The 21267-nt window shown below is 42.8% G+C and overlaps 1 protein-coding gene and 1 long non-coding RNA gene across 2 annotated transcripts in view; one reads left to right on the top strand and one right to left on the bottom strand.

The window, feature by feature from the left end:
• Positions 1-208: 208 nt before the first annotated feature.
• TCF21 (transcription factor 21) lies at positions 209-3544 on the bottom strand. The gene is made up of 2 exons (XM_008535966.2): positions 2502-3544; positions 209-754 (listed from the first exon to the last, which is right to left on the bottom strand). Exons 1-2 carry the CDS (start codon positions 2949-2951, stop codon positions 665-667), a joined length of 540 nt encoding a protein of 179 aa, XP_008534188.1. The 5' UTR covers positions 2952-3544; the 3' UTR covers positions 209-664.
• LOC139073425 (uncharacterized) overlaps positions 652-21267 on the top strand; it is a 36088-nt gene continuing 15472 nt past the window's right edge. The window contains exon 1 of the long non-coding RNA XR_011522149.1: positions 652-780. This is a non-coding gene — a long non-coding RNA (uncharacterized lncRNA). The remainder of the gene's footprint in view (positions 781-21267) is intronic.

Here is a 21267-nt window from a genome sequence, read left to right as displayed (position 1 = left end):
CTGTGAATCTGAGAGACTAGAGTTTCTTTTGGAGGTTTCAGCCCAAAATATGATCTGCACCCTCACATGAAAATCGCACTGAATCCTTTTCTATCTCTAGAAGTTTAGATTGGGGTTCAAAAGAACCACTTTTATTATCAAACTTCCCCATAGTTCCCCACTTTTCTATTCCAAATAAATTTTTTAAAAATCACACCAATGTCAGGGCTTTTAGTAATATAAAGAAAGATTTATTTTCGAAAGTAGCAAAACTTGTTTGAAAAAAATATATCTTTAAGTGAATTACTTTATAAATGTGACTGTCAAAGTCAGCTATTCTATGACCTACATTTTACAACATATTGTACAAAAGATACACATTGATAGGCTCTTATTATCTATTTATATATTTATAATTACATATTGCACTTGGACCAGCAAGGCTCGCAGAGTCATTCACGGTAGAAGTTAATAAAGTTAAATAGGTGGGAATCTGTAAGGACAGTTGATCTCCTCTGGTTTGGAAACGAATCTCCTCGTCGCAGTAAAGTGTTCTCGCGGGGTGGGACAGGGAGAGGAGCGTTGCGAGGGAGAAGCAGAGACAGAGAGCAGGGAGGGCAGCGCTCGCCTTCCCGAGGCCCGCTCCCCCCGGGAGCGCGCCATTCCCAGACTCGCACCTCCAAGGTCAGGACGCCGTGGTTCCGCATAAGCGGCTCGCGGTCACCACTTCTTTCAGGTCGTTCTCGGGTTTCCCGGCCACCATAAAGGGCCACGTCTGCAGGAGAGAAGAGGGTGGAGGAGGTAAGCGGCCGCGGAGGAGGGGTGGGATGGGCTGGGAGCCTGAGACGGAAGGAGAGGGCGCAGTGGGGGCAGGCAGTGAGGCGCAGAGACCCGTTATCTCTGCAATTTCCTCGGCGTGCTGGCGCGCCCCGTGGCTGGATAAAGCAAACAGCAGCGTTGGCGCCAAATCACAGCTCCTCGGGGTGGTACAGCAAAGAGGGGGGCTCATACTGGGTTCGAAGTGAAACGCAAGAGAGGAGGCCTTTGGGAAGCCCAAAGTGGCTCGTGCTGTGGCACAGCCGGGAGGCAGATGTCACTGTGAGCAGGGCCAGGGAAGCCCAGATGGACCTCGCGCCTACTGGGCACCAGGTTCGAGGCGAAGCGTTCCCCTGGCCCCTATTCCGAGGCCGTGCTCAGGTTTCCCGGCCCTCTGGCTTTCATCCTCATCGATTTCCCTACCGCCAACTTTCATTTCCTCCATCACAAACGCGAGCCTGGACCACATTTTCTAAATTAACGACTGGCTCTTAAGAAAACAAAAATACTGCTAATAAAAGAATATACAGGCACATTTTATTTAGGAGCATCTTCCTACTGGACTGAGCAACCACAGATTTCTCTTCCCATCTCTGTGAGCTCACTTAAGTTTCTTGCTCAAAGATGAAGGCAGCAGCAATTGTAGATGAAGGCACTATTTTCATTTTAGTTCCAGATTTTAAAACGCTATTTACTTATCTCATTCGAAAAATAAACTTTTAATTGGAGGGAAAAATATTTTTTCAGGGCAAAATGTGGTTTCGCATTCTCTCTCCCCAGTTCCTGAAACTAACTCAGTGAGAAGACAGTCCAGATCTTCAGACCTCTCACTAGTGTTGGGCGATAAGACGACTTTTAAGAGGAAAACCTCTCCTTCTTATCATACATAAACAGAGGTGCTAGTAAGTTGTCCTTGTTGTTTTTCTTTGGAGTCTGGAAGTTTTAATATGTATTAAATGAAATTAATCAAATAAAAAGGAATTAGAATATATTCCTTAAACAGTACAGCGCATTTGAGAAAATATAGACTCAGTGAGCATTACTTCTTAAGACAAAAAGTAACATGTTAAATCTTGGATGAGAGTGATCTATTTTAATATAATGTATTACACTAATACTAGTGAGAATTTACTGAGTATGCTGACATTTGCTGGAACTTCTGGGGTTTAAAAATATTGATCCACCTATAGGAGAAGAGCAGTAGTTGGAGACATACATGACTGTTATGAGGAGCATGAATGTGTCCATATCCAATGGTCCTAAATACACTTTGGGAAGAAACAGAGTTGGGTGTTCTTATTCGTAAGATTTAGAAGGGAAATTTATTTTCTACTCTTCACCTAAAAGAGGAATAAAGGGATTAATAAAATGCCTTCTGGGCGCGCAGCATCTCGTCAGTGCTCCCTGTCAGCACCAGCCCCTCCACGCCGGCCCTGATGGCGCGGTGCGCGGACCCTCCTCTTGGCCCGCTCGATGCACTTGGAAACTCCTAATTGGGCTGCCACGTCAAACACTCGAATAAATCACCCTGCTCTGGGCCTGCAGGGCCGAGAGTGGGGGCCGTGTGGGGATCTCCTGCGAAGGTCCCCGGAGGCGCTGGCTGGCGGTGGCCGAGACGCGTGGGTCCCGGGGCCGGCGCGCACACTGGCACCGGGCGGGCGGGACCCGGGGCGCGGGGTGGGCGGGGGCCGCGCGGGGGAGCTTACCAGGTTGACCGGGTGAATGTACCCGTTCTCATACTTGTCGTTAGCCAGGATCTGCCTCAAGTGGGCGATGTAGCTAGACGCCAGCCTGAGCGTGTCCAGCTTGGAGAGCTTGGTGTCCGGGGGCACCCAGGGCAGGGTGGTCTTGAGCCTGGAGAAGGCCTTGCTCAGCACCCGCATCCGCGCCCGCTCGCGCGCGTTGGCCGCGTTGCGCTGGACCTGCTTGCCCTCCTGGCTGACCCCGCTCAAGGGGCTCTTCTTGGTGGGCGCCTTCCTCCTCTTGCCCAGGCCGCCGCGGCCCTTCTGCGGAGACCCGGTCTCGCAGTTGGAGCTCTCCTCGGTGCTCTCGTTGGAGGTCACAAACTCCTTGTTCGAGTCCATTTTCAGCCCGTCGCAGTCCAGCATCTCCACCTCTTGAAGGTCCTCCACGTCGCTGAGGGAGCCGGTGGACATTTTGCGGGAGAGGATGAGAGAGAGAGGAAAGGGGGGGAGGAGAAAGAGAAGAGAGAGAGAGACCCCAACGCCAATGGGCCCCCAAGTGTGGAGTGTGGAGCAGCCACCTCGCGTTGGGAGCTGAAGCCGGGGGTCTGGTTGGGTCGCACACCCCTTCCCCTTCGCAGCGTTGTGAGAAGGAACCGCGAGGGCGTCTGCGGGAGGGAAGGAACCCGGCGCTCTGTTTCCCCACCCCCGGAGTCGTGGCCGTAGAGGAGTGTGAGAGAGCGCTGAGGAATTCGGTGGACACTAGGAATTTATCTGGGGAATAGAGAGGCGGATCCTTGCAGCCCAGGGGAGGGGCCTGCCGGGCCCCAGCAGCGCTCTTAGACCCCTTTCACAGCGGAGGGAAACTCACGCACAGACCCTGATTTCCAACTTAGAATGTAAATCAACTCATCGGCAACATGTGGAGACCCGTCACCTTCTTCTGCTTGGGCAAGCCCCCAGCCCCTCTGCCGGCCCATCTTCTACAGCCTACTTTCCCTCTTAAGAGATCATAGCTGGGCGTTGCTGAGAACTTTAGGAAAACGACCGGATTCTTTGCTCTTTCTGGGCCTTCCACCCACAAATCTCACAAGCCTCTCCCTGTCCTCGTGCACAAATGACCCAGTACCACAACACAGAAAACACCAATTAAAGTCCAGGCAGGGATCTACTGTGCCTGCCAGCACCGTGAAAGACTCTATGGCTTTACCAAGACATCCTCACGCCTTAACCGGGGTCAGTTAAGAAAACTAGTGCTTATGCATCTTTAGGCTGATGGCAGAGAAAGTACCAAAAAACCCGTCTGCATCTGGTCGCTTTAAAGATATCAAGGAACAGCCTGCGTGTACACAGACATGCTTGACCATTGCACACCACACGCACCCACACAGTTTAGTGCAAGTGGGGGGAATGAGAGAGTCACAGGTGTGTGTGGAAAGTATTTCCTTAGTTGATAATCTTTTCTTAATGAATTTAAAACTTTCTCCTAACTTTCTTTCTAGAAATGCACCTATTATTATCTTAAGAACCTGAGTTGCTCTCAGACTTCACCTTGCCTGGGGCTTCCTTGGCCTTCTACTTACATCCCCTGTGCTACAAGGGTTCCACAGGCCAAGCTGACATTACAGAGCACTGATCAGGATTATCCCTTTGGGGAACGTTCCTTTGCATCCCTAAGCCCAGCCTGGTCCGTGTTTCCTGGAGAATAAGAAAATCTGGGGAGTGAGTGGAAGAGCAAAGAGAACCAGAGACCCAGGGGTTGACGGAATTGATGCCATGAAATTGGAGAGACTGAGTGCATGAATCTTTCTTACTCTTTCTTCTCCAGGTTGTTTTTCCTTGCAGTTAGGCAGTGAACACGAGGGGCTGGAGCAAAATGTAAGAGCGGCTTCTGAGCTTCTGGCTCGGCGTCTGCACCCCTCTCCTACATTAAGATATCATATCTCTAATCCTGGCTCAGCTGGGAATTCGCTAACCTCCAACGTTTTGTTTTGTTAGCAGGGTCCTGTTTGCTTTCTCCTATGCTGTAAACTAAACAGATTGTCAGCAAATCAGTCTTTATTAATGAATTAGTGAGACGCCCCCCACCATAATATCTTTGCCCAGGATCCAAAATTTGTTACTCACCAGTGCAGAGATTTATGAGCTCCTTCATTTCTGTTGTTTGCGCAGGTGGAGGTTTAAATGACCATATCCACCACCAAGATTTATTGCGAGAGTGATTGATGTTATAAACCAGGAAAAGGACTCTTCCCACAGCAGGGATGACAGAAATATCAAGTTGAAGTTGCCTTTGTCCTCGTGCACAAATGACCCAGTACCACAACACAGAAAGTATAATAATTTAATCTGAGATCTAAGACAGCGTTAAGAGAACACCCAGCAGGCCTGTTAAACGTTTCCCCAGTGATTCCCAAACTGGATTTCTGTGATTTGCCCTCCCTTTTCTCAGTCTTGGTAAGACATGAAAGTTAAAGTTATTTTTAGACTAAAAGAGCTATGTGAAAATGGCATTGGCCAATGCTTTGTGAAACATGTGTGTGTATGTGTGTGTGTGTGTCTACTGAGATATCTGCCAGATAACTACAAATAACATTTATTTGGGCTCTGCAATGAGATAATAATTAAGAATCAGAGCTATGGCCTTACCACATACCAGGCCATTAAGCTGTAAAGATTTTGCTTCTTGGAGCCACCCTTTTTGAGGGGAGTGTGGGTCTGGCTCTCCGCTACACCTTAGTTGGTGGGCTGCTCAGGCTGTTTGGGGACAGTAACAATCATAGTAATATGTACCACTGAATAGATTTCTGCCATCTGTCTACTTTTTCAAGGTCTGAAAATTTAAAAATAGAAATTTCTGGAAGGGAGCAAAACTAGTTTTTGTGCCTACAAATTACTTTATTTCAGATAAGCCAGAATTCAGTCCACTTATCCTGCAGTGATACATTTAGGCTGGGAAGGGCTGGTGGGTTGATAACGAACTTCGGGGTCTTCATAAAAACTCTACAAGGTGAGAGAAGCTACCTGTTTGGGAGCAAGATATGAAGAAGGCTGTTATTCAGGTATCTGGATGTGAAGTCTTGAAGAAAGTAGATTAGTATAATCATACTGTTTTTCTCTTGACATTTTGTGTCTCTCCCTGCTCATAAATGCTAGGTACACATGGGTGGGGAAGTGACTTACTGTCGGATTCCACCGAAAAATCAGTGAAGCTGTAACTTAGACTGTGCCAAATTCTCCCAAAATATAAACTGTATTCTCTGAGAAAAGAAGCATTTTTGAGAAGCTGTGTTAACTCTTTCGATAACAAGAGAAGTAGTTTAAACATTACTGTTTTGAAGAACTAAATGAAAACCGGTGGTTTGAAAGCATGAGTTAGTTACTAAAAGTTCTTACCTTACTTTTAAGAGAGAGTTTGTGCCCCAGAGACATCTGGTCAATTTGCCGCACACTTCTAACAATTTGTTTTGCAAGAAAGGCTATCTTTGAAAGATTTCAGTGCTAAGGAAAATTTATCTCCAAAAGTTGTAAAATGAAGATTAGGCGTGGAATGTGTCCTTGAACTTAAATCCCGGTTTATCAACTGATAAATTTTCAGGAAGTTCAAATTTGATTCAACTGCACTTGGATGGAATAATTTGCTTCCTTTTTTATGAGAAGGAAAACATCACAGGCTTCTTTTGAACTGACTTCATATGCCATCACATTCTCTTTCCCATAAACATAAAAATACGCCTTTCAATCCAAGTTTTAATCCTTGTCTGTACCCCCCACTATTTGGCAGAAGGCACACAGGCTGGCAACTTGGTGAAACAGCCAATTCTCTCTTTTTTCCTTTGCTCCTAATTAGCCCCTGCAGGTGTGTTATTGTCTTTGTTTGATGGCAGCTACCACCTCTTCAACAATGTGACCTTCTATGCAAATCGGTGCCTCTTTCTCCATTCGACACTGTCACTGTACCATTTGTTGGTGGTTGATTGCTTTCCATCTTCTGCTCATAAGCCCATTGAAACCTGACTCTGTTTTACTACATTTTAACTTATTTTGTAAAGCAAGCATCGTCTCCCCTTTCTTGTTCCAAACTGTAATGGCGCTGGCCTGTTGCGTTTTGGCAGCCGCAGTGACGATAGCACCAGTCAGTGAGACTGGCCATGTGGGTGTTGCTGGTCTCTGTACCTGTGTCATTTATGACCAGTAATCAGACGGCCCCTGCCAACCCCCAACTTCTCACATTTAATTCAATGAATTGTAGATCAGATGCCAGAACTCTAAGATGTAAAGCTGGCAAATAACAACAATTAAGTCCAAAGAAAGACTCATCATGGTTCTTTCGAGCCAAGAGGCAATCTCCCACCCCACGTGCTTGTGATGTAACTTTGAAGGCAGCCAAGGCTGTGCACACGAAGGACAGCTTTTACCTCGTGGACCAGAGGGCTGAAGGCAACTCAGGCAGATGGTGAGCGGCAAAAGCCTTACAAACCCAGTTTAATGTCCTCTTAAGTCTTCTAACGTGAGAATAATGTTATTAGACCTGCTCAATATTAGGAAAGAAGTGGCGGAAAACTGAGCAACTCTCCAGTCAGGCACCAGGTCAGAGTCTTTGCCTCCATCCTCCCGTTTTATACAGAGTCTCTCCTTTCTGTTGTCACTACTGAAGGAAGAGCTGCTGTATGAAATGAAAATCTTATCAGAAATGTGTGCCAGAGACTTTCTGCCCATAACGATGAAGTTTTAGAGAAACTTGCTTGAGTGAAGACTTTTCTGTATCTTAATGTAAAGACTGAGAGCAAAGTCCCCCAAATTTTCCTAAAAAGAATAAATCTTGTGGATTCTATGAAAGATACTTGTAAAGCACTTATATGTTAAATAATGGTTTACTGATGGCTATAAAACAGATGTGGGCCATCCTGCTGTCAGCCTCCTTGCTGTCAGGCTGGGAGAAGATGGCACCAGAATCCTTCTGGTGATCATCTCCTTGGGATATGTCCTCATGGCAGGTGCTCTCGGCCTTGAGGAGCCAAGAGTCGTGGAGTTTAGATCCTGGGACCAGCAGGAAAGTACTGAGAGTGTGAATCCTGACCTCGGGAACATGAAATATTTCCCGGTGATGTAGTATTTTGAATAGAGCCCCAAAGTCACACACTGTCAGAATTGGAAGGGGCTGAGAACCGAGGAGTCTCTAAACAGTCAAGAATTCTGTACAGGTCCACGCTGGTTGTCAGTGACAGTATTCCCACTTGAACCTGTGTCCTGATTTGCCGTGTAAAACTCCTTCCACTAAGCCAGATTGCTTGGAGTTGTTTTTTCTATGTGAATAGTAGGGAATGTGTGAGAAAATTTATACTCTGTTATCCCCTATTTAGTAAAAAGAATTTGTAACAATTGAACCTCGAATTATATAAAATGACACATTTGAGCCATCCTGGGGGATAGCGTCGGAACCTGTCCAAGGGTGTTTAAGTAAGATAAGTTCCAGAGTGACTTTGTTAAACTGAGATCTAATCTCCACCATGGGGGCTTGATGGGCAGCCCAAGGGCCACTCATTTGATGAAGCCCTTCTTTCCATCTCCTCTGCTAAACTCTGGTTCAAGTCATCAAAATCTTTTACTCAGATGACTACAGAAGTCTCCTGCAGGATCTTTTTGTTTACATTCTTGCCCTTCTAAAATCCATTTCCAACAGAGTGGTCTTAGTCGTTCCTCTGCTTAAAATCCCTCAAGCTTCCCGCTGTGTTTAATATAAAATCTGAATTCCTTATCCTGGCTTGTATGCCTCTTTACTCTGCTTACCACCCTCCAACCACTCTGGCCATGCTGTGTCTCTCAAAGACACTGTATCATTGCTGACCCCAGGACCCTTGTCCTTGCTCTTCTCCCTGTTTGGATGGCCTTCTCTGGCTCTCTCTCTGTATGGTTGGTTCTTCATTTTTCAGGTCTAAGCTCAAGTGTTACCTTCCACATAAGAACTTCCCTGAGCATCCACTTAAAGATACCTCTGTCCCATAATCCTATTTATTTGTTAATAATAAATACTAGTAGCTAACGTATAGTAAGTGTTTACCACAAACCAGGCACTTTGGGGACTAAGTCCTTTAGTTCTCCTAACAATCTAATGAGGTAGGAACCTTACGGATGAGATAACTGAGACACAGAGAGATTAAAAGCCTTGTTTAATTCACAAAGTTCGTATCCGGTTGTCTACTGCTGTGGAATAGCCTACATTAGTGACATTATTTTTTCTCTTGGTTCTGTGGGTGGACTGCCCTCAGCCAGGTGGTTCTCACTCGGGTCTCTCATCTTGTTGCACCCAGAAGGCATCTGGAGCTGAAGTCACCTGAAGATTTGGTTAGGCTGTCTTCATTCACACACCCAGGGGCTCAGCTGGGATAGGTGGAACAGCTCGGGTCTGGTGGGGCATCTTTCTTCACATGGCCTCTCCAGGCGGCTTCCTCCGCCTGGCAGTCTCAGGTGGTTGGGCCTCTTCCGTGGGAGCTGGCCTCCTGCTGAGCGACCATTCTACGAGACCCAGGTGGAGCTGAAGGTCTTCTTGGGACTTAGCCTTGGGAGTCACGCAACATCACTGATCGAAAGTCAGTCATGGGGCCCGCCCCAATTCAACGGGAGGGACCTAGACAAGCGCGTGAATACCAGGAAGTATGGTTCAGAGTGGGAGCGCCATGCTTGGGGACAGGTTACTACAGTGGATAAATGGCAGGGTCAAGATTTGAATGTAGACAATCTGACTCTAGAGCCCTGACTTGAAACTACCAATATGTTCTGAAAGTATTTTGTTTAATTTGTTATCGTCCCTTGGCTCGCCCTCCTCCACCCTCACTGTAACGAGAGCTTCCAGGGCGCAGGCTCTTCGAGTGCTTTGCTCACTGTGCTGAGAGCCTAGAGCAGGGCTGACGTACACTACGCACTTAATAGACAATTGGCGAAGAACGAATGGATGTTCTAGACCACAGCCTGTGGAAGGTGCGCTGTGAACTGCAAGAGGTGCACATTGTTTAGAGTACTAACACAACACCGCACTAACACAACTAACGAACACAACTCCAAAATACAGTGGCTCAGACAAGCCCCAAGCCTGCTTCTCCCTCTTAGTTCTCTGCAGACCTGGGCAGGTGGTCCAGCTGATGGGTGTCTGCTGCGCAAACACTTGCAGAAACCCGGGTTCCTTCTGTCTTGTTGCTCTGCCATCCTCGGGGTAGGGGTGCCTTCGCGTGCAGAAGTGCAGTCCGCCTGCCCTCACCAGCTTTTAGGAACGGGAGAAGAGGGTTGAGGGCAAGCAGATTCCTTAAAATAACGGGACCTGAAGTTATACATATCACTTCCACTCCCGTGCTATTGGCCTCTTTATCTGCCAGGAAAGTTTGGAAATGTTGTCTCTAAATATGCTGTGCCGAAACTTAGAGTTGAGGAATCCCTTAGTAAAAAGAAGGATAGCCAATTCCGTTTCTGCCAGTGTATTTGCAGCATAAAGGATAAAATTAGCCATGTACGGAGTAGAATATTTTGTTTAGTAGAAAGTTCAGGGGCTGGCTCTGTGGCATAGTGGTTAAGTTCATGCGCTCTGCGGCGGCGGCCCAGGGTTCGGATCCTGGGCACGGACGTGGCACCGCTCGTCAGGCCACATTGAGGCAGGGTCCCACATCCCACAACTAGAAGGATGTGCAACCAAGATATACAGCTGTGTACGGGGGGATTTGGGGAGATAAAGCAGAAAAAAAAATTGGCAACAGTTGTTAGCCCAGGTGCCAATCTTTAAAAAAAAAAAAAACTTGAAAGTATGGATTTAGCATTAAAAAAAAAAAAGAAAATTCACTTTGTGTATAAACTAGCTTCATCACTTATATGCAGATCACAAGTTTGCTATGAAGTTTATACTTAGTTCAAATCAAATACCAGTGGGCTTCATTTCTTTTTTTTGGTGAGGAAGATTGACCCTAAGCTAACATCTGTTGCCAATCCTCCTCTTTTTCTTGAGGAAGATTGTCACTGAGCTAATATCTGTGCCAATCTTCCTCTATTTTGTATGTGAGATGCTGCCACAGCATGGCTTGAGTGATATGCAGGTCTACCCCTGGGGATCCAAAACCTCAAACCCTAGGCTGCCAAAGCTGAGTCTGTCAGCTTAACCACTATGCCACTGGGCCAACCAGGCTTCAGTTCTCATTTGGAGCTCAGAATTAGTTGAAACATATTTAACAACCTACCTCTGACTACATGTCTGAGAACACACACCTGTGTGAGCCATTCCAACTAAGGTTGTCACTAACTTAACACTCAGTAAAGTGGCTTTATGAAGTTACCGTTTTTGAGGATGGACCAGTAAAAATGTGCAGGTTGTTAAAGCTATTTATATTAGCAACTATTGGCCCTCCCTAAAGCCCTCGAGGCTGCTTGTTTAATTTCTATTGCTCTGATCATGCAACAGGTGTAAAGGGTTGGGAGTGAGTGGCAAGCTTCTTCCCCCCCCCCCCATTTTTTATTTTTTTTGACTTATTTTCAAGATTTGATAGTAGTTTACTGTCTGGGTCAGCTTGTGCTGCCACAGCAAAATATCATAGGCTGGGTAGCTTGAACAACAGACATTTATTTTCTTACAGTCTTGGAGGCTGGAAATCAAGATCAGGGTACCAGCACAGTTGCTTTCTGTGAGGACTCTCTTCCTGGCTTACAGATGGCCACCTTCTCACCGTGTCCTCACATGGCCTTCCCTCTGAGTATGTGGGGGTGGGGGGAGATCTCTTTTTCTCCTAAGTCCACCAATCCCATTGAACCCCACTCTTGTGACCTCATTTAACCTTAGTTACCTCCTAAAAGTTTTATCTGCAAATGGAGTCCCACTGGGGATTAGGGCTTCAGCATATGAATTTGGGGGAAGACAAAATCAGTCCATAGCATTTATCTTCAGAAATTATAACTGGAGAATGGTTTTTCTTATTTATTATTATTTCTAACTTTCCATGTACTCAGGATTAAGAGGAGATATGCCTAGGACTCTTCTGTCATTGGAAAGTGTACTGTATACCAATGTCATTATACCAATAACAATGACAACAACAAGTAGAACAAATCTTGGGCTCTGTTTGTCTTGGTTTCTTTTTTGAGGAATCATTAGGGTGAAGAGCTTTAAATTCAGATTCATGGTCTATGACGAGGAGGGTCATCTGATACTCATTCCTAAAATTCGCAGAGGGCAATCCTCCCAAAGAGAGGAAGACCATTCTTTAGTTAGAAGCTCTAAATCAACTCTAAGGAACCCATTAGTAGAAGAATTTAGGAATTCTTCGTCCAGTGCATTGGAGTGTTTCACTCAGCTCCCACACAGAAATAGACATGGGTTAGACCAATTCAGCAATAAAATTTGCCAAACATTTCTTGGGGGGTTACTCTATAGACAAAACAAACATTGATTGACTGCACTGGGCTCTTTCTAACTGGTCACTCTGACATATTTTAGATAAAGCCAGTATTATTTTCAGCGAGAATGTTCGGCAGATATTAAACTTCCTCTCACATGGATAAGTAAGCTCTTTTTTCTTTTAACCCAACTGCAAAACTGACCACAATGAGATAATCTTCCCAGGAAGGGTAGAGTATAACATTTCTCAAATGAATTTGGGCAGAAGGGTGAACTAAATATTGGATGAAAAATGTGATGCTCATAGCCGATTAAATGATAAAACATGAATGTTCTTCATAGAATTATGGTTTTTGTTCTTAAGCTTTTCTCTGAAGTTATTGTGACATAGTAGAACACTCTTGGGCTGTGAACCAAGGGACTGGGTCTGACTTTTGCTTATATAGCTGATTAGTTGTGTGGACTTGGACTAGTCCGTTAACTTCGCTGGGTCTCGGTGTCCTGTTTAACACGGTGACAGCAGGGATGGGTTCCTTAGTGTTTGGGGTGCGTTAACTGAGATGATATTTGTGGAGTGATCTAGTTGAGTGCTTAACCTGGAGTAAACACTTATAAATATCGGTTGTTGTGATGGTGGTTGTTGCTATGATTACTATCTCTAGGGCGCTTTTTGACAGTCGCCTTCTATTTTTTTTTCCATTTTCACTTTGGGCTGGGAGTGTGATTATGAAGACTATAAGACTTTCAACAACATCAAAGAAACACCTTCTCTAAAAACTAAGCCTTAAAAATGTGTGTGGGGGAGAGAGAGGAACAGTTTCAATAAAATCTAGAATTCTATTATTTTGGATGAAAAGCAGCTCATGGTCTCAGTCACAAAATTAGAAATCTGTTCAGCTTTGAGCTATAACTACTTTGGTCTTTCCCTTCACTGTCTGGGGATTTAACTGTTCGTTTCATTAGCAATCATTCTTTTTTCCCCCAAATTAAATTTATGAAGTTCAGGTCATAGTGGAATAAAGATATCGCATGTTTTGCAAGAGCCTCCCAGTAGATCACTGATATCACCAAGCTTATTTGACCGTGGGGTAAAAATCACAACTTTCTTTACTGTGCAAGTAACCACACTTTTTAAAAGAGCTATCAACAAAGATTAAAATGCAGATACAACTTTTTTTTTTTTTTGAGTTGCTTATTTTAAAATTGATGCTAGGTTAACATCTCTTTTGAATTTTTTGTGATTTTAAAAAGTGATGGAACTCTATTAGTACATGATTTTTGCTTTTGCCTACGTGAGCCCATTCTGTTTGGCTCTATTCTATTCTGTTCTATTTGCCTGCGAGCCTATTCTAGATAATTGCTTGAGTTTCTTAGGAAGGAAAATTAACTGTTGAAATGAAGGTGACCTGTAGCCCGTTCTCCGGTTTTGCATTACCAACTTTTAGAATTAGATCTCAGTAAAAAGCTTGTTCTAGCCAAGAGCCAAAATGGTCACATCCTAGAATTCTGGCCTCTGATTTCATTCTTATAAAAAAGAAAGGCCAATACCTTGAACAACACTTGTCTTTCGTATCTGTGACTGACGAATGAATGTAAAGATCTGAAGGCACAAGATTGCATTAGTTTCCCAGGGCTGCTGCAACAAACGACCATAACTAGGGGTCTTAAAACTACAGAAATTTATTCTCTCACAGTTTTGGAAGCCAGATGTTCAAAACCAAGGTGTTCACAGCCCCTCTGAAGGCTCTAGGGAAGTCTCCTTCCTGCCCCTTCCAGCTTCGGGTGGCCCAGGTGTTCCTTGGCTTGTGGCTGCATCACTTCGACCTCCATCTTCATCTTCACAGGCCCTTCTCTCTGTGTCTCTCTCTGTGCCCTTTCCTGTCATTTATAAGCACACACTCATTAGATTTAGGGCACACTCTAATCCAGTATGATCTCATCTTGATCCTTGCCTTAATTACATTGGCAAAGATCCTATATCCAGACAAGGTCACATTCTGAGGTTCTGGGTGGACATGAATTTGGAAGGGACGCTATTCAACCCCCATAGGTCTCCATTTTGCTTTGTAATTTACACCACAGATGACCATGAGCACGGGTCTCAAGTTGGGTCTCCATGGAGTGAGAGAATCCAAGTAGGTGAAGAAATATATTTAGTCATTGGTTTTCATCATGAAGAAATTTAGACTTACATTGGATATTTATACACGTGGAAAATGGGGCCAACCTTTACTTCTGGTGATAGGGGGAAAACCACCAATTAACAAACCAACCAAACACACAGGAATGCTTTTTAAAATGACCCTGTTAAATAAAAGATTTTAAACTTTTTGAACAGAAGGAAAAATAATCATGCCTCTCTAATAATATATTTACATATGATTTCCCATTAAATGGACACAAGTTATAGAATCTTGGAGCCTCTATTTCAGTGTTACTCAAATACATAATTTTTTATTTTAATTTTCATACATATATTCGTATTCATATACATTTCATGTCTTACAAAAGATCAAGTCTTAACAAATCATCTAAAAACTGAACCAATTATTGTATGTATTGTTCATCATTTTGCCTTTAAGGAGAAATTTAAAAATTATAGTGTCTTGTTACATCACGAAAAGTATGAAAGGCTTAAGGATTTTACCTTCAAGTTTTTCAAGTAACTCCACTTGATTGCAATCATTTTGCATTCTTAGCTCCCCCGTTAATTGCCTTTCTTTGAAAAGTGTCCGAAGTCAATATCTTATACAGGATAATCTAAGAATGAATGTGGTGCCCTGCCCCATCCCTTGTGGATTTTTATCCAAGGGCTCAGGAGCCTTGTAGGCTTCCTAAACAATAAATAGATAGCCTTAGAAACATTACATCAATTATGCAAATTAGGTGGTATTTCTTTTCTTGTAAATTTATGATAATTTTTCTCATTGCGGAAGAAAGAAATTCCTGGTTAAACAGATGTGTTTTTATTTCTCTGCGCTCTTTCAATTTGTGTTATTACTTCTACACATACTCTCCTTTTTAGATTAAAAAAATTCTTTAATTTAAAGGATGACATGAATATGATACAACCAATGAAAATTTACTCTGAGCAAGGGTCCATATGATTTGGTCGTTTGGTGGCAGCTGGAGCGGCTGAAGACCTGGTTGCCCTCCAGGCGGCTGCTCTGCGTGCTGCAGAGCTGGTTTGTTCTCACCTCTGCTCGCACAACCAGGTCATCACCCAGCCAGCGGGGGACCGCTCACTCTTCTTTGTCTTGATGTAGCAAACCTTTGGAGTACTCAACATTTTCTTTTTAACTCTGACAAATACAAATTCAGAAGAGAATGAATATCTGTTCTTTATAAACAGCCACTAATTGTAAAATTGAAAATAAGCAAATCAAATAGTTACACAGTAACAAATGAAAGAAAGGTGCATTTGAATCAAGGATTCCACTGTTACAATAAAAGTTTGCCAAACATTAATTTAAAGGTCTTCTGAAAGTAAGAGACCCCTATTTATTCTGGCATTTACCTTTAATTATGACGCTTATGATAATCTGTTAAAATTATTATTTAGTGCAATGATTTGGTCACATTCTAGTCTCCGTAAACTTTGGGACTGATTCTAAAGCTTTAATTCGGAACCAAAAGCGTATTTCTGTTCTTCCCTTGCAGAGGTATTGTCAGGACAAGGGTCTGTGTGTGTATCACAGGTTCACAAGAATTACAGAATGCCTTAAGAGGTCTAGAGAAAGCATCGGGCCGTCACACAGTGAGCTGTCTGGCCTCTTTGGATTTATATTTTAATGCTTTGCACTCTTCTAGAAAATATAATTTCAGCACATGGCCTTGGTGGGTTGAAGATAGAGTAGGATGGCAAGCACACCCTCCTCTTGTTCAGTTCTCTTTTTCTTATAGGGTCTTCGGTGAGATGTGAAAACTGACTTCGATCTTCAACAGCAACTTATACCAACAGAGAAATCCACTGAGTCTATGGGAGAAATGCTAAAAAGTGACCTTCCTGAGAAATTCTGTAGTGCGCTATCATCACTAGTGATGCTTGGTTCAGATGTGCTCTTTTTTAAAAATAAAACACTGACATAAAAATGACTTGCATTGCATTAGATTTCCATCTTTAATGCTAGAAGTATTATTGACACATACCATGTGAAACTAGTTATGTTAACTAGTTATGTTAGATTAATATTATCTTAAAGTCTCTGTAGATATGTTTTTATTCTCCATCTATGAAAAATGGCATGTAGGAATGAAACATTCTTTCTCACATCCTAGGATTCTGATGAATTTTTAAATCATGTGACTGATGTCTATTTTTTTTTAGTAATCAGAGTGCCATAGAAAGTCAGACCTGTTGACAAACCAAATATCTGGAACAAGATTCTTTTTTTCGTAACATAAAAGAAAAATGCAGTGCAGACTAGGCTGGTGGCTGTTTGTAAGATGGCAGGCTCTGTCATCTTACAATTTTCTCTATAGGGAAAACTTTGAGAACGATAATGACTTTTTTGACTGCTTGTTTCTGGAACGTTAAACTCCATACGACCACACTTCACTTACATTTTTACTATATGTGCAAAACCATTAGAGGAATTTTCACCATTAGGATAATCCATGCCAATTTTCTTCTCCTAAAGTATAAAGATAACTGACAAAAGTGGTATTTGGAGAAAGAGCTTAAATTATCTAAACAATTGCCTTCCTTCTCTGCTCCGCAAACATAATTATAAATTTAAAAAATATGGGCCGGCCTGGTGGCACAGTGGTTAAGTGTGCACGTTCACTTCGGTGGCCCAGGGTTTGCTGGGTCGGATCCCGGGTGTGGACATGGCACTGCTTGCCAAAAGCCATGCTGTGTTAGGCGTCCCACATATAAAGTAGAGGAAGATGGGCACAGATGTTAGCTCAGGGCCAGTCTTCCTCAGCAAAAAGAGGAGGATTGGCAGCAGTTAGCTCAGGGCTAATCTTCCTCAAAAAAAAACTTTTTTAAAAATATTTTTTAATATTTTACCTTTCTTTTCTCATATTTTAGCTTTAGGTCTGGTCCATATTGAGGTAAAAATGCTGTTTCATTTAGAATTGTATCCAAAAGAGTGGGATTGACTTGGCCGAACCATCCTTTTATTCCTGGCTTTTTATAGTTGGTTTCCTTTGAAGGCCTGTTTGGTGTTCCACTTCAATTAACAGCTACCAGCTCACAAGCCAAACTCAACAGAGAGTTGCAAACTTGTGGAAACAAAAATCTTAAATGCCTCTGACAAAAGGGAAGAGGGCTTCACAAAGAGCAGGCGAGGCGTAAGTTACGACGAGGCCTGTGGGTAACTCTATAGTGTGAGTAGCTGCTGACCTGCCCGCTGAGTCACTGAAGCCTCTCCCAGAGCTCCAGGAAGGAAAATAAAGTGCTAGTGGCAGTTTCCTGTAATCCTTTCTCTTCGTGACACAGGATCCCTTGGGTAATCTGCTGCTGTTTTAGGATTTTGCTACTTCTCTGTGGAGCGGTGGTGATCTTTCCATGTCGTATTGGCAGCCCCTCCTTGCTCAGCAGCGTCTTCACGAGCAGCGTCTTCTCAAGCTGCCCTACGGCTCCCTTCCAGTTTTACTTTAAAATGGGCACATTAAGCAAACCACGTAAACGTTAAAATTTAGCAGACTGAAGCTGCTTCTTCAAAAGCCCGAGCAACTTCTAGATTGCAATAATTAAGCGAAACTATCAAGAAAGTATCAGATTTAGTATTTTAGAGACATTATGACAGCCCTTCAATTTTTAGCAGTTTTATTGAAGTATAATTTACATCCCACAAAATTCACCCTTACAAACTCCATGATTTTAGTTAATTTAGAGTTGTGCGTCCATCACTACAATCCAACTTTAGACCAGTTCCATCCCTCCCAAAATTTCCCTCTTGTTCATCGGCAGTTAGTTCTCACTCCTGCCCAAGCCCCAGACAATCATTTTACTGGTTTTGGTGTCTATAAATGTCCCTTTGCTAGACGTATTTTATGAATTATAAATTACATAAATCATAGAATATTTGATCTTTTGCATTTTCTTTCTTTCACTTAGCATAATGTTTGTGAAGTTCATCTATATTATAGCACAACTTACTATTTTGTGCCTTTTAATTGGTGAACGATATCCTTGCATTTTAATTTTTGACGAGGTATTTGTCATAGTGTGGAAACACAGCCCAATGAAAGGACAGAACTTCTTAATATTAACAACTACATGCTAAGTGTTTTCGAGAGGAACAAAAAGACAAGTACTTTCTTTTCACTTCTGAAAACCATAATGGAGTGTGAAGATTAGAACAGTTAGAGACATTTTCCTTACAGTTTTGGGGGAATTTTCCCCATGGTCCCTCATAGTTTCTACTTAGGTTTTTTATGAAGACAACACTGCAATTTGTTCTGGGAAGGCTGTAATAGATGAGTTAGCAAGTTTTTCTTTAAGTCAATAACTCCTGAAAGAGAAACTGTCTTCCTACCGTGATCTTTCTATACAGACACTGACTGGGATGGATTGTTTCTACCCCTAGGCCCCCAGGTTACATTAGGTATGAAGAAAGAGGAAGAAAATGAATAACCATACAAGATGGCAACCAAAGGCTTAATGTTATACAGCAGGGAAAATTACATGAACTAGAGCTGTACTCAACATTATGCATGAGTCATGGGAACATAACATTGAATGAAACATCAAGCCATAGAAGACTATCTATAGTGTGATTGTTTAGGGATACATATATATGGGATGAAACAACACAGAAGCATAAGGAACGCTGAACACAAAATCCAGAGTGGCGATTTTATCCAGGGGCAGTAGGGGACGTGACTTGGGGAGCACACAAAATAGCGTCACTGGTGTTGGCAATGTTCCACTTTTTATATTGAATGGTGGTTCTAGGTGTTGGTCTTAGTCCATTGGGGCTGTTGTAACAGAATATTGTAGACTTGAGTGGCTTATAAATAACAGACATTCATTTCTCACAGTCTAGGGGCTAGGAAGTCCAAGATCAAGGCACTGGCAGATTCCTTGTCTGGTGAGGGCCTCTTCCTCATTCCTAGATGGTGGTCTTCTCACTGTGTCCTCACACGGCAGAAGAGGTGAGAGGGCTCTCTGTGGTCTCTTTTATAAGGGCATTAATCCCAATCATGAGGGCTCTGCCCTCAGGACGTAATCACCTCCCAAAGGCCCTACCTCCTAATACCATCCCACTGAGGATTAGCTTTTAACACATGAATTTGGGCCGGGTGCATTCAGTCTATCGCAGTGTTTTTTATTACTATGTTTCATAATATATATATGTGTTGCCTAATTTCTTTTGTGTGGATCAAATATTATATAATTGTACTTTCTGATATCAAACCATGAAACAAGCCTGAAACGACCTCCTAGGTTTTAAGAAGTCATTCACTTATGATTTCCTCTCAAATACTGTGGAAACAGATTTATATTTCTAATAAGCCCATTCCTCAATAGTACTGAATATTTCAAATGTTAACATTCAAAAAAAAAATCTCCTATCCACCCTTTAGCAGCATGTCAGGAAGAGCTGCCTGTTGAAAATGAACACTTCAGTGAGGCCAAACAAGGGTTTACTGACTTGACTAAATAGCTTTGGGGTTCACTGCTTTAGCCTTTGGGGTTGATTATCCAGTTGTCTTCTCGTTCACCTTTTGGCACTTTTCACTACTCATTAAGCACCTCCATTAGAGAGGAGGGAAAGGAAAGGAGAGGCGATGAAATTCAAAACGCCCAATGTTATTTCTGTGTTGGTTAGCAAGCTGTGCTGGTTGAGAACGATGGGACAGACACTGAAATTAATGGCCATACTAAATTTTTTTGGCTGTCTGTGAAATTCACTTTAGGATGTTCTTTCTTGTGTTATTTAGGTAGAGTCCCAAATAAAAATAGGCCTTTTGGGTGGGTTCTGCAACAAGTGACAGAAAACCCAGCATGATTTAACCAAAGAAGGGGAATTTATTGGCTCTTACAGGTGAAAAGTCCAAGGATATAGTTGGTTCAGCACATTGAGGTTTAGCCCTGAAATTCATCACTAGAACTCAACTCATGTTCCTCCTCTGCCGTCTGCTGGGTTGGCGTCTGTAGCGGGCTCCAGATGGAACAGAATCACTGCCTGAAGGTCCAGCCATCCCCTCCTCCCATACAGAAGAGGGAGTATTCTCCCACAGCTCCAGCCAAAGGCCTCATGGCAACTCAGTGGCTCTGACAGGCTCACCGGATACTCCACAGACTTAACCCTGAAAAAGTCACCTGTGGCTACCTGTTCTGTATAGTCTTTCCCAAAGGCATAGATAAGGATCTTGAGTCAGACATACCTGTGACTGCCACTTTCGCTTATTCTCACCCTTGTAATCAGGACTCGTTCCTTACCAGTGTTCTGAACTTGCTCTTTTAAGGCCTCCATCCAATTTCTAGTGATAAAAACAGTGGCCTTCCGCTTGGTTTTCATCCCCTTTGGTTTCTTCCTACAGCATTGGTTGCTGGCTTATTATTGGTTTATTATAAAAAATTATGCATAGTTTATTACCATTGTATCCAAGTACTGTATAAGTATAGTTTCATTGTAAGGCCTCAAACAAAGCAAAAGTACCTTAATCAAAATACACAAGTCCCATGTCTCTCTTTCCCGAAGCCCTCTTCTCCAGAGTGGTGGTCAACCTGAAAGTCCACCAAATACTCTATTCTATCTATATTTCTCTATCGATTGCTTGATCAATTGATGGATCTAGATATACAGAAATGTGCCTGAATATATATCTTACATATGTATTATACAACGCTTTTTATTTTCCTTTTGCATATTTGGAATTACTCTCTCTCTCTCTCTCTCTCTCTCTCTCTATATCTGTGATTTACTTGGAAATTTAACAATATGACTTGGAAATCTTTCCATGGTAGCAAGCATAGGTCTACCTTACTCCAATGGTTGTGTAACAGTCTATGGTATTACAGAATCGTAATCTAATCACTTGATGATTGATGGGCATTTAGGTTATTAACATTTTGTTCTTGTTATTATACACAATGATATCACTTTCCTCTGTATATATTTTTTAAAATTTTGTCTTTGCTTGGATTCTGTGACATACGTACCTTATGTTGTCTTCACATTATCTTTGATCATTTGTTTTGTTTTCACTGTCTTCTTACACAAATCACCTCAATATGGGCATTTCTCAAGGTTCTGTTGCTAGTTTTCTCATTTCTTCCTTTTGCATCTAATGATCCCAATCAGTTCCAAGTCTTCATTGGCATTTCTATACGCCTGGTTCTCCAGTTATGTCTTTACTCCGGATTCAATTCCTGAAAGCTTGGGATGAATTTTCATATGATTCCTGGTCATTTCCATATGAATGTGTCTCACAGGCAGCGTGTACAAGACTAAGTTCTTT

This window comes from Equus przewalskii, chromosome 9 (assembly GCF_037783145.1).
Source record: "Equus przewalskii isolate Varuska chromosome 9, EquPr2, whole genome shotgun sequence".
In the NCBI taxonomy this organism is placed as follows: domain Eukaryota; kingdom Metazoa; phylum Chordata; class Mammalia; order Perissodactyla; family Equidae; genus Equus; species Equus przewalskii.
Note: the sequence above shows the minus strand (reverse complement) of the source record. Positions and strands in the feature narration are given on the sequence as shown.